General features: G+C 43.9%; 1 protein-coding gene across 1 annotated transcript in view; it reads right to left on the bottom strand.

The window, feature by feature from the left end:
• Positions 1–14,378, bottom strand: part of BCAM (basal cell adhesion molecule (Lutheran blood group)) — a 54,980-nt gene that overhangs the window by 19,359 nt on the left and 21,243 nt on the right. The window contains exons 2-7 of the mRNA XM_069947028.1: positions 6,496–6,620; positions 3,097–3,313; positions 2,534–2,604; positions 1,201–1,297; positions 481–663; positions 247–371 (exon numbers count right to left, since the gene is read on the bottom strand). Of these exons, the coding sequence (XP_069803129.1) occupies positions 247–371; positions 481–663; positions 1,201–1,297; positions 2,534–2,604; positions 3,097–3,313; positions 6,496–6,620 (818 nt within the window). The remainder of the gene's footprint in view (positions 1–246; positions 372–480; positions 664–1,200; positions 1,298–2,533; positions 2,605–3,096; positions 3,314–6,495; positions 6,621–14,378) is intronic.

Raw genomic sequence — 14,378 nt, 5'->3', positions numbered from 1 at the left:
AGCCCTTGCCCAAACACCTGATACCTTAGCAGGTGTTTGGCAATCGCCAGCCGTCTATTATATGTAGCAATGCACCGTTTTTAGGTTCAAACCTAAACCAGCTGATGACTATTGTCATCGACTGATCGTTGTCTCTATTACACGAAGTGATAATCGACCCGATCGGTCTGATTCGGCTGATTATCGCTCCATGTAATATGGCCCTGAGAAGGTTAAAGGAAATTAGAATGTTTCTACTCAAAGCACCTTTTGCTTTTGGAACAAGTAGGTAGGGGGTGGGTTTCCATCCCCCTCACAATGTAGAGTCACTTTGTCTCCTTCCTTCAGGGGCCCCTCAGGGGACACGCTTAACTTCACATTTTCGGTGTAATCTAGAAGTACAAAAAAAATGGGTGTAAAAAAATCAAAAATGTAAAAAAATCAAAAATGTAAAAAAATCTAAGATGTGTCTGGAGGAGAGGAACCTCTGGTCTTACGTACAGTGGAGGGACAGCTTGAATTCCTTAGACTCCATGTTACTTTTAGAGCCCCCAGGTAGGGGGAACACAGCCTTACAGGAAAACACTGCATCCGCGTCTGCTTTGGTGGGCTTCAGGAAGAGCGTGCTGGAGACTGTGTATAGGCCTGAGGCCTCGGTGGTCGTGCGGGATGAAGCATATAAATCTGCAGGTGGAAGGGGGTCTTAGATTAGAATTCATTATACAAGGCCATGGTTAAAAGAGCATCGATCAGCTTGTTATGAGCAATTACCCAACTTAAATTGTGAATACCCCTCTAAACTATATCAGTTGTTAACTTTAAGCAATTCCTTCTTGTTATGAGACTTTGAAAAAGTCTTGAATTTCCCTACAGCACCTCTACAGGACATATGAAGTATTGCAAGATGAAACGAATGAGCTGTTAGGTTTCCTGCAGCTACAGAGGCTCTGTCACCACTCTCTGCTCCGGCTCATTTGGTAGCTAACAGACTACCCCTTTAAAGGGGTTATCCAGCTCTACAAAAACATGGCCACTTTTCCCCCTCTCTTGTCTCCAGATTGGGCGCGGTTTCAAACTCAGTTCCATTGAAGTAAATGGAACTTAACTGCAAACCACACCAGAACTGGAGACAAGAGAGGGGGAAAAGCGGCCATGTTTTTGTAGCGCTGGATAACCCCTTTAATGTTATACCTCATATTCACATAGCTGACCCCAGTTTACCTCCTGTTTTCTCCGCTCCAGTATTGAGAAGAATATGATTTCTGTACCACTCGATGGTCGGTGCTGGATATGAATTTCTACTGGTGCAAGTTCCAACCTGAGGTATAAAAGACATGGTAACTTATTATCAGAATATTTTGCAGATCTAGCATCATAAAGGAAGAGTATCTACAGAACTGATTAGATACATGGTGCAGGGTGATTAGATACATTGTGCAGATGGGTTAGATACATGGTACAGGGGGATTAGATACATGGTGCAGGGGGATTAGATACATGGTGCAGGGGGATTAGATACACATTGCAGAGTGATTAGATACACGGTGCAGGATGACTAGATAGAGGGTGCAGGATGACTAGGTACATGGTGCAGGGTGATTATATACATGGTGTGGGGTAATTAGATACATGGTGCAGGGTGATTAGATACATGGTGTAGGGTGACTAGATACATGGTGCAGGGGGATTAGATACATGGTGCAGGGGGATTAGATACATGGTGCAGGGGGAATAGATACATGGTGTAGGGTGACTAGATACATGGTGCAGGGTGATTAGATACATTGTGCAGGGTGACTAGATACATGGGGCAGGGTGACTAGATACATGGTGCAGGGTGACTAGATACATGGGGCAGGGTGACTAGATACATGGGGCAGGGTGACTAGATACATGGGGCAGGGTGACTAGATACATGGTGCAGGGTGACTAGATACATGGTGCAGGGTGATTAGATACATGGTGCAGGGGGATTAGATACATGGTGCAGGGGGATTAGATACATGGTGCAGGGTGACTAGATACATGGTGCAGGGGGATTAGATACATGGTGCAGGGTGACTAGATACATGGTGCAGGGTGACTAGATACATGGTGCAGGGTGACTAGATACATGGTGCAGGGTGACTAGATACATGGTGCAGGGGGATTAGATACATGGTGCAGGGTGACTAGATACATGGTGCAGGGTGACTAGATACATGGTGCAGGGGGATTAGATACATGGTGCAGGGGGATTAGATACATGGTGCAGGGGGGTTAGATACAGGGTGACTAGATAGAGGGTGCAGGGTGATTAGGTACATGGTGCAGGGTGATTAGATACAGGGTGATTAGATACAGGGTGCAGGGTGACTAGATACATCAGGGTGATCAGATACTTAGTGCAGGGTGATTAGATACAGGGTGCAGGGTGACTAGGTACATGGTGCAGGGTGATTAGATACAGGGTGATTAGATACAGGGTGCAGGGTGACTAGATACATCAGGATGATTAGATACATGGTGCAGGGGGATTAGATACAGGGTGCAGAATAAGAATGTGTTACGTTACCTCGGCAGCTATAGGTTCTGTGATGGATAATAACTGATTGGTCACTGATAGTTCTGGGGCTGAAGGAGAAACTGAAAACAGAAAAGGGACAAGGAAATAAAATTAATTTCAAGCAACTGCTGTCAGAAAGTTATACAGTTATACAGATTTACTTCTATGTAAAAATCTGAACCCTTCAGCTGCTGTATGTCCTGCAGGAAGTGGTCTGACACAGAGCTCTCTGCTGCCACCTCTGTCCATGTCAGGAACTGTCCAGAGCAATAGCAAATTCCCATGCTCTCCAGACTAGAAAGAATACACCCCTTCCTGCAGGACATACAGCAGCTGATAAGTACTGGAAGACTTGAGAATTTACAAATCTCTGTCACTTTCTGGCAGCAGGTGTCAAACTCCGGCCCTCCAAGCTGTTACAAAACTACTATTCCCATCATGCCTGGACAGCTAAAGCTAAAGCTTTGATTGCCCAGGCATGATGGGCATTGTAGTTTTGCAACAATTGGAGGGCCAGAGTTTGACACCTGGACCCTATACTATACTGTAGTGTAATATATGTCTGCACTCACCATACACCTTCAGCTGAGCGCTGCCCTCGCCAATCCCTTCACCCAATGCGTTCACCCTGCAGGTGAATTCATTCTCATCCTTTACACGGATGTCGCGTATGACCAGGCTGTTGTCACTGCGGACGGCCGCTCTGCTGCTGTACATTGTGTCCTGGTCTACTGATGTCTTGCCGTCATTGAAGGTTGCAATGCGGGTCCTCTGTCCCTCAGAGTCTGTCTGTGGGTGAAAGGTTTGGATAAAAGTCCATTGACATAAAGTGATAGTGTTTTAAAATGTGAAATCCTGTCATAGATGTATAAAAGGAGATGACAATGAGGAGGGCTGTGATCTCAGAGCACCACCAATTTGCAGAATAGACTTAGAACCCTTTGATACTACTCAGAGATTTCTATTACTGGGAATGTGACAACATGTATTGAATTAAATAGAGGTTTTTACAGTAAAAAGTCCCCAGAAACTTTTGACTTTTGGAAAATTACCACCTTACCCCTTTGTTTTGGGAGAGATAAGCCGCAGCCAGAGCTTTCTGGCTGCAGCTTACTCCTCCCCATAGAGAACAAGAACACAGGAGTGCTATGCCCTTTTACACAGTTCGACAGGCGTCTGTGTGTCACTGATCGCCGTTCGCTTGCAGGGCCTTTTTTAAGGCACATCTAATCTGGCTGCAGCTTATCTCTGTGGTAACAAAGGGGTTGGGCCTTGATTTTCATCATCTGTTCGTGGACTGTTGAGAGAGCCCCATACACCTTTTACTGATGGCCATATCTGCTGCGCACCAACAAAAGTTTATGGGGACCTTTGGCGTCGATCGAAAAATCGTTCGTATGTCGTTGATCGTTGATTGAGATCTGAACCTAAAATTATTGTTAATCGTTCGCTGTAATTCCGCATTTTTTCACTAATTGTTCAGTGTAATTGCACATTGCCCATTGTTTTCCTTAGATCAGAAGGAATAAACGATCGCAATAACGACCATCGTTCTGTGTAATATGGTGAACGATTTTAGGTTAACGATAAACAATCTCGTTTGCGATCTTCTATCGTTAGTCGTTAAAAATCGCTCCGTGTAATGGGACATTAACAGATCAGATCCACCGGCGCTTCTCTGCCATCTCTTTTAATGGGAATGTGACAACATGAATGGATTTGAATAAATATTTCCCCAGTAAAAGAAATCTCTGCACAGTGTCAAAGGGGTCTGATCTCTCCATCACTCTGGCAATCAGTGCAAAGCAATAGAAAAAAGATATACAATACTAATGTAATCCATTCATTACTAGCCTAGCTAGTCTAGCTTCTCTTTTGTTCTCTATCAGTCTTTTCATGAAAGCTGAAAGCCAATTGCTGCGTTATTTAATGGGGCTGCTAAGTTTACACATAGGGGGAGATTTATCAAACATGGTGTAAAGTGAAACTGGCTCCGTTGCCCCTAGCAACCAATCAGATTCCACCTTTCCAAAGAGTCTGTGAGGAATGAAAAGTGGAATCTGATTGGTTGCTAGGGGCAACGGAGCCAGTTTCACTTTACACCATGTTTGATAAATCTCCCCCATAGAGTTTGCTTGATTCTAAAATGTAATTCTGGTCGCCGATTTCAGCTAAATCATCCGCTAAATTGAAAGTAAAATCTTTTTTCCAGTTGGCAGAACAATGGTCTGCTGACAGTAGGAAGCCCGGGACAAAGCCATATTGATATTTGTGGTTCCAGGAAAGAAAAGATTAAGCGAGGAAAGATTAAGCGGCGTCCCTTTAAGCACTCCCTAACAATACCCGGCTTATCACCGCGCAGGTGCCCTGCGGCCCGGCTATTCTTATTACAAGTAACACCCAAAATGCTCCTGAAGACTTAACAACTTCTTAATAGTGAGTTCCAGTATCTTATATAGCTTCTATAATAGTTTAAAGAGCAATTCTTTTTCAAGTAGCCGGTCCCCTGGTGATAGGTGATTGTGGGGGGTCCCGCTGCCGGCACCCTCCCCCCCAGATCAGCTATTACTCTGTAATTGCTCGCTCTAAATAACCACATAGTGTCCACTGAAATCAATTATCTAAAGGCTGCGGTGGTCCGGTCGTCCAGAGGGAGGGCTACTCCGTACAATGGTTCCCAGTCAGGAAGGCTCTTTACCAGAACTGCACTCTTCAAAGCAAACAACCCCTGTAAATAGTATCACAACTTAAAGGGAATCTGTCACTAGGTATAAACTAGTGACAGAAATGTTGAACAGATCGGTGTATTACTTACATCATTCTGCTCAGCCGTTCTCCTAATATGCAGGGGAATAGGATTCTTGACACACCCTTCCCCCCTCCTTCCAGCTACTGATTGACAGCTGACTGCCTATACACAGCATGGATAGATAAATGCCAATCAGCAGCTGGTGGGTGGAGTTTTCTGCTTCTCATGAATATCCAGGACTATTGAGCACATGCACATAATGGAGAGCACGACTTATTGTTCATGTTATTCAGGAGGATATCTCTGGATCACCTGCACAGAACAATGTAAGTGATACATCATTCTGTTCAGCTTCTTTGTCACTAATTTATGGTACTCTTAGATAGGACAGCCTAATCCTGCTGACATAGTCTTGAAAGGAGTCCTCTAGTTTGCACACATCTTGCTGAAGCCCTTGATGACTTAATGACTGCTGATATTACCAGGGAAACCAAGTACTGAATATTGATTGATCCTGCCTTTAAAATCAATGAGAGGTCTGATGATGTCACTGAACGCAGCAGGTCCTCCAGAGCAGGAATCATTGCATGCAGTAGTCTCCCCACTTAGGCTTATAGAAAAGTCATCCCACATGGGCTCACACGGTGCACTTTCGAAGGTTAAAGGGGTACTCTGGTGAAAATCTTATAGATTTGTAATTTACTTCTATTTAAAAATTTCAAGTATTCGAGTACTTATCAGCTGCTGTATGTCCTGCAGGAAGTGGTGTATTCCTCTCAATCTGACACAGTGCTCTCTGCTGCCACCTCTGTCCATATCAAGAACTATCCAGAGCAGTAGCAAATCCCCATAGAAAACCTCTCCTGCTCTGGACAGTTCCTGACATGGACAGAGGTGGCAGCAGAGAGCACTGTGTCAGACTGGAAAGAATACACCACTTCCTGCAGGACATACAGCAGCTGATAAGTACTCGAATACTTGATATTTTTAAATAGAAGTAAATTACAAAATGATATAACTTTCCAAAACCAGTTGATGTAAAAGAAAAATGATTTTTGCCGGAGTACCCCTTTAATAGAACTAGATTTCAAAAACACACCAAAAAGTTTGCGTAGAGAATCCCAGCGGTTTATCAATCGGGAGGATGACAGCAGATACTGAATGCACAAGGGGTAATGATGGACACGGCAAATGAAGGACATCCCCTTCTCATTGTACTTACATAGGACCACTCCACGCTGTACTTTGGCGTTCCAGAGAACTTCGGCGTACACAAGAAGATGGCCTCATGACCGGACTCGACCTCAACCTTGGGTGGGACGGTGACAGTCACTGCACAGAGACAGCCTGCAAGACACAAGCCACAAGGTCATCAATACCGACAGTCAGATCTGTTATAGGAAATGTCATTAGCATTGGCGCCGCTCATGTTACATTAATGTATGACTATGGGAGCCACTGCCAGCTGCAGATTATACTGCTGCAGGGATCCCCAGCCTGGGGCTTAATAGCTGATGGGAAACTACAACTCCCAGCATGCACTGACAGTGGAATGTTAGGATTGTAGTTTCTCAATAGACCACCAAATGATTGGCAGCTGTCACCTGGCAAAGAACAGTATCACTGACATTTGTTCAAGAAGTCCGTCCATTTTTAAAATCTGGCAGCCGGCAGGGGGGAATTTGATAATCAGTAGGAACTTACGTCTCCCCGTGCCCACAGAGAGCGGCGGGACCTGTCTGGGGACCCCTGCCAGGCTCCGGGATGTTTGGAGCTGAAATGTTACCACCAGGATGATGGACTGGCTGCTTAGCCAGTCAGTGACTGGGGCGGGACGCTGCTCCAGTCTCTGATTGGCTGAGCGTCCATCAGCCAGGTCCGGCCTTTTCCCTAGAGTCGTGACACCATCATAACTCAGGGAAAAATGCCTTTCGGCGGGGGTTCCAGGGGCAATTTCGCTGCAAACCGCTTTCTACTGGTTATCGAATTCCCCCCTGCCAGATTTTTAAAATGGCAGACTTCTCCTTTAAGTCACTTAAAGGGGCATTCCCATCTCAGCTAATATAGTTCTTCTTGTAGAACTTACTAAAAACAGGCAATGGGTGCAGCTCACTAAAACCTCTAGGCTGAGGTCAGAATAGGCAGTGACTACCCTATTCACTTAAAGGGAACCAATCATGCCGAAAATCGCCCTAATGATAAGGAAATGTGCTGGCACATCACCCAGCACGCTTCCCAAACATACTCCTGTACCCTCCTCTATTAGACTGTATTCATACTTTTATGATGTCCCGCGCTGTATGTAAATGCCGGGCAAGTAGTCACGGTGGGCGTATCTAGTCACAGTCCTGGGCGTATCTAGTCACGGTCCTGGGTGGTGGAATCGCTGTAATCAGGCCCAGAGAGGCGTGATTAAAGGACCTGCGTTCTGCCAACGTGACCCGGGGCCTGCGTTCCACGTCAGCGGCGCGGCAACGTCTTTAGCATGCTGTATGGCGGAAGAAGATTCTGACGTACTGCACATGGGCGGCGTCCTGAACACGTTGGCACGCCGACGACGTGGAACGCAGGCCCTGGCTGACGTAGGCAGAACGCAGGTCTTTCAATCACGCCCCTCTGGGCGTGATTACAGAGATTTCAACCGCCCAGGACCGTGACTAGATACGCCCACCGTGACTACTTGCCCGGCATTTACATACAGTGCTGGACATCATAAAAGTAAGAATACGGTCTAATAGAAGGGGGCACGGAGGGTACAGGGGGATTTTTGGGAAGCGTGCTGGGTGATGTGCCAGCACGTTTCCTTATCATTAGGGCGATTTGGGGCGTGATTGGTTCCCTTTAATATCAACATAGAAGAACAAATGAAAAGTGCTTAGACCTCTAAGCTATGGTTGCAAGTATGTTGTCATGAATGTGTATAATTGTATATATTTATTGTGACATATAAAATGGATAGACAGTAAAAATGTACTGTAAGTTGATACTAATGCAGCATATGTGGCATATGTAATAAAATCATCATATATTTAAAATAAATTGTTAAAATGATAGTATATCATACATGGGCCCTTGTATGAAAAGAAAAGAAAATACCGGTAACTGTGCAAAGAAATAGCGCTATGAGCTTGTATATCGCTATATACTCTATATACATGCTCATCGTGCTATTTTTTGCACAATTACCAGTGTTTTCTTTTCTTACAAGGAAGATTATCAGCCGCTTGTTCTTCCGATTATCAGTTGTATCCGACCATTGCGGCCAATAATTGACCCATGTAATAGAAGGCAGCGATCAGCCGACATGAACGATGGCGGCTGATCTTTACAGTGGTTTGTCTTTCCACAGCTCCATGAGGCCCCCCCCCCCCCTGTACTTACCCACTCGCTGCCGTCGGATGCAATAGCGGCGGCAGCGAGCAGGGAACGAGGACCAAGACAGCGTCCCGTGTAATAGAGGCTTAAATATGTTACTTGAGATGAGAATACCCCTTTAAGGTGCCACCGCCTTTAGCACTGTACATCTGGCTACTATCACTGCCGCAGGTATCAGTATATAGCATCTCAGCCATTAGTCACATACAGCAAAATTCTAGCAAAATTGAGAGTGTGAAATTAGAGAAGAGACGGATTATAAGGGTCTATTCACACTGTCAGGCCAAATCACATTAATGCTGTGTTATGCATAAACACTAGGCCGAAACTGAAATTCCATCCACCATTGCAGGTTTGGTGGTGACCTATAGCAAAATCCGCAACAATACATCTATCACTTGCAGTATTGTTAGGGGCTGTTCACACCGAGCCCTTTTCACTTGGATTCTGATGCAGATTCTGGGCTCCATTATCCGCCCCATGTGAGCAGACCCTTATAATGACATGAATGGCAGAGGGAGGGTTAAGTGTGTCATCCATTCCAGATTAGTGGCAGAATGTCACCGTTCTCGTCCCCACTATCAATGCTCTGTATTACTTCTACATGATCCTCATCGGGCATGAAGCTCCGTACATAATACTGCATAGGAGTCCTATGTACTAAGGTCAAGGGGGCAAATCTTCAAGTCTTTTTAAAAAAAAAATCTTCAAAATTTAATGGACTGGAGTCTTGGCCTGTATCATTAGTCCAATCTACAGCCTCCAAGTCTTCAATATGACCCGAGGGGACAAGCATAGGTCTCCAATACCCTATTGGCTAACAATGCACGGACTGAGACCTGCAGTACAAGAGAACCACAAGTTACATAACACAGTACAATATTACACAATACTTGTGATGTTAGGGTGACTGGCTCAGTTATCTACGTAGGATTAGGGTTGAGTAAGAATGTTTGTATCCACTCTCAGAAGTTTTAGTCATATCCATTGTGCATGGGTCAGTTCCTGTCCTTATTTTGCGAATATAGGAACTAGAGACGAGCGAATTTTCAGGACAGAAGCAAATCACTTTGTAAGCTCGGCAATCTGCCTGTGAAGTCCATGCCGCTCCGCCCCTGGTGTTTAGAAAAGCTGGATCCAGGCTTGGGAGAAGTTTCCCAGGACCGGATCCAGCTTTTCCAGGCACCTAAGAGGAGGGTCACCATAAGTGGCCTCTATCCTGAAGGACTCTGAACTTATTACCAATTTTATCGAAAGGACGTTATGTAATACTACATTCCTTCTAAAGAGGGCGCTACAGGAGAAATGAGATTGTTTTTAGAGAAGGGAAATAAGAATATTTGAAGGGATCATAACTTCTATCGCCAACCCCCATAGCCTGAGAATGAAGCCCCTATGCTGAGGACACACATATCCCGGTACAGAAGCTCCCCTTACCACCTCCCTGGGCTTCTGGCATGATGGGTATTAACGCTGTAAAGGTCACGTTATCCTGGAACCTGAGCAATGTGAGCACTTGTGAGGAGGAAATGTATCACATGCACCGAGTCATGTAAAGGAAGGAAATCGTAGTTATGTAGCTATATATAGGGGTCATATAGATCAAAGATGGTGGTTGCACCTGCGTCAAGTCACTGAGAGCAAGCAGAGATCTTGAAAAAGTTGCATGGTTATGGGTAGGTTCCTAGGTAGGTTGTTTTTCAGTTATTTACTCCATGGCTGGAGCAGAAGGACAAAAAATCTGAACTGGTGGACCCCCTGCAAGGCGGACACCAATGGAGCTCAACAGTCTCTACTGACTTTGATGGCATTTTGGGGGTTTCTGGCATGGAATGTACAGTACCACAGATGTGAACATAGCCTAAAGTGTATCAGGGAGAAAATCAGAGGAAAAACCAAGGACTATATTATATGCCCCAAACCAGGGACTATATTATATGGCCAAAACAAGGGACTATATTATATTGGCAAAACAAGGGACTATATTATATTGGCAAAACCAGGGACTATATTATATGCCCCAAACCAGGGACTATATTATATGCCCCAAACCAGGGACTATATTATATGCCCCAAAACCAAGGACTATATTATATGCCCCAAACCAGGGACTATATTATATGGCCAAAACCAGGGACTATATTATATGCCCCAAACCAGGGACTATATTATATGGCCAAAACCAGGGACTATATTATATGCCCCAAACCAGGGACTATATTATATGGCCAAAACCAGGGACTATATTATATGCCCCAAAACCAAGGACTATATTATATGCCCCAAACCAGGGACTATATTATATGCCCAAAACCAGGGACTATATTATATGGCCAAAACCAGGGACTATATTATATGCCCAAAACCAAGGACTATATTATATGCCCAAAACCAGGGACTATATTATATGCCCAAAACCAGGGACTATATTATATGCCCCAAAACCAAGGACTATATTATATGCCCAAAACCAGGGACTATATTATATGCCCAAAACCAGGGACTATATTATATGCCCCAAAACCAAGGACTATATTATATGCCCAAAACCAGGGACTATATTATATGCCCCAAACCAGGGACTATATTATATGGCCAAAACCAGGGACTATATTATATGCCCCAAAACCAAGGACTATATTATATGCCCAAAACCAAGGACTATATTATATGCCCAAAACCAAGGACTATATTATATGCCCAAAACCAAGGACTATATTATATGCCCAAAACCAGGGACTATATTATATGCCCAAAACCAAGGACTTTATTATATGCCCCAAACCGGGGACTATATTATATGCCCCAAAACCAAGGACTATATTATATGCCCAAAACCAAGGACTATATTATATGCCTAAAACCAAGGGAGTATAATATATGGCCTGAGCCTGTAAACATAATCTTGTAGATTTGCACTTGTTTAAAGGGATTATCGAGTTAAAATCTTTTTCTTTCAGATCAACTGGTTTCAGAAAGTTATACAGATTTGTAATTTACTTCAATTTAAAAATCTCAAATCTTCCCATACTTATCAGCTGCTTTATGTCCTGCAGGTGTATTCTTTCCAGTCTGACACAGTGCTCTTTGCTGCCACCTCTGTCCATGTAAGGAACTGTCTAGAGCGGTGTTCTATGGGGATTTGCTTCTGCTCTGGACAGTTCCTGATATGGACAAAGGTGGCAGCAGAGTGTCAGATTGGAAAGAATACACTACTTTCTGCAGGACCTACAGCAGCTGATAAGTATGGGAAGACTTAAGATTTTTAAATAGAAAAAAATTACAAACCTATATAACGTTCTTAAATCAGTTGATTTGAAATAAAAATATTTTTGCTGGATAAGCCTTTTAAAGAGATTGTTCGAGGGAGGGTCAAACAAACCATTGGTGCATTGTTTGTGTGGCCCTTGGTGGTCAGCCACTGGCGACAATTGAGAACACATGCATGTATGGCGGGCAGGAGAAAAAGCTTTGGTCGAATGAACATTTGCCTAACATCTATAGCGGTCGTCTGACTAATGTTAAAAAATCCCTAATGCTTCTTCATGGTGCTATAACACACACTGATGTAAATACAGCCATCAAGTAAGAGCAACACATGGATGCAGAAGGGATTATACAGGTAATCATAGCTTGTTTCTATTGGTACTTTATAGGCAGGTGTACATTTAAAGGGGTTGTCCAGCGAAAAAAAAAATTCTTTCAAATTAACTGGTGTCAGAAAGTTACAACACTTACTGCAGGACATACAGCAGCTGATAAGTATGGGTAGAATGGATTTTTTTAAATAGAAGTAAATTGGAAATCTATGTAACTTTCTGAAACCTGTTGATTTGACAGATTTTTTTTTTTTGCTGGACAACCCCTTTAATAATCTGACTTTCAGGCAGTCCAAAATACATAGTTCTCCTTTGCAGAAATTCCGCATAAATCACCTTATTTTTCAGACTCCTGCACAATTCCCAGACGTTTATAAACCTGCCCCATAATCTCCGCTGTATATAGAGAGTGAGGGGCTGCGCACACATCACACATACACAGTCTCACGGTCTTACGGCTATTTCTAACTCTAAATATTTGACTATTTCTGGGGTTGTGGGAAATGGAAAAAGAAGCCAGATCTCCGGGCCATCAGACGTATACCCGGGCCGTGCTATTATTTTTATCCAGTCTACAATTCTCAGAGTAATAAAGATTTGATGAATTGTAAAGAAAATACATTACTGAAGTGTCAGAGAGATATAAGCTGACACCAGCGGGCTCCTCACGTCAGCTACAGGAGTGCAGGGGATCCTGGGCAGGAATAGGTTCAATTTCTGGTTATATATTGTTAGAATACGATACGTTTAAGTAGGGATGGGCGATTAATCGAATTAATTTGATTAATTCGCCCAAATTTTGAGAATCGATTTCAATTTCTTTGAAAATCGTAAATTCGATTGAAAAAAAAAAAAGTGTGCTCTTCCTGCAGGGGAGCGCACCCATTGTTGAGCAGCCCACCTGAACCCAGGAGGTCAGAACTTCCGCCTGCCCCTCCCCTACCACACCTACCAGATGACCAATACTATTATTGCTACTACTACCCCCACACCTGATACTACTACTCCCAATACTACTCCCACTACTATTGCTACTACTACCCCCATTCCTGATACTACTACTTCCAATACTTATCCCACTACTATTGCTACTACTACCCCTACGCCTGATATTACTACTCCCAATACTACTCCCACTACTATTGCTACTACTACCCCCATTCCTGATACTACTACTTCCAATACTTATCCCACTACTATTGCTACTACTACCCCTACGCCTGATATTACTACTCCCAATACTGCTCTCACTACTATTGCTACTACTACCCCCATCCCTGATACTACTCCCAATACTGCTCCCACTACTATTGCTACTATTACTCCCAATACTACTCCCACTCCTATTGCTACTACTACCCCCGTTCCCAATACTACTACTCACAATACTTATCCCACTACTATTGCTACTACTACCCCCACTCATGATACTACTACTCCCAATATTGCTCCCACTACTATTGCTACTACTACTCCCAATTCTACTCCCACTACTATTGCTACTACTACCCTCATTCCTGATACTACTACTCCCAATATTTATCCCACTAATATTGCTACTTAAACCCCCATTCCTGATACTACTACTCCCAATACTACTCCCACATGAAGAGCACCTCAGAATACAGCGACATATATACTCTTCACAGTGTTCACGTACCAGACACATCTCAACATTAAAGGAGTTGTCCACCGTACGGTATTTTTTATATAGTGCTGCCGATGCATATAAAACTATAAACACCCTATGCTTACCTCTCCCCGCTCCCTCTGTGTCCTCTACTGGTGTTTCCGGTGTCCATCGCTGACCACAGAGCCCCCACTTCCGAGACAAACTCGTCTCGCTAGTGACAGCCCGCTCAGCCAATCACTGACCAAGACGGGACAGCCTTACGGCCAGTGATTGGCTGAGCGAGCTGTCACTCCTGAGACAAGTTTGTCTCGGAAGTGGAGGCTCTGCAGTCATTGATGGACACCGGCAACACCAGAAGAGGACACAGAGGGAGCGCGTATAGGTAAGCATAGGATGTTTTTTAGGTTTAAATGCACCAGTAACAGTATATTAAAAAGAATACCTAATACTAGGCAACCCCTTTAACTGTTCAGAGAACACTGTGAGAATTACCTTGCT

This window comes from Dendropsophus ebraccatus, chromosome 12, assembly GCF_027789765.1.
Source record: "Dendropsophus ebraccatus isolate aDenEbr1 chromosome 12, aDenEbr1.pat, whole genome shotgun sequence".
NCBI lineage: Eukaryota > Metazoa > Chordata > Amphibia > Anura > Hylidae > Dendropsophus > Dendropsophus ebraccatus.
The sequence above is the reverse complement of the archived record's forward strand: the minus strand, read 5'-3'. Positions and strand labels throughout refer to the sequence as shown.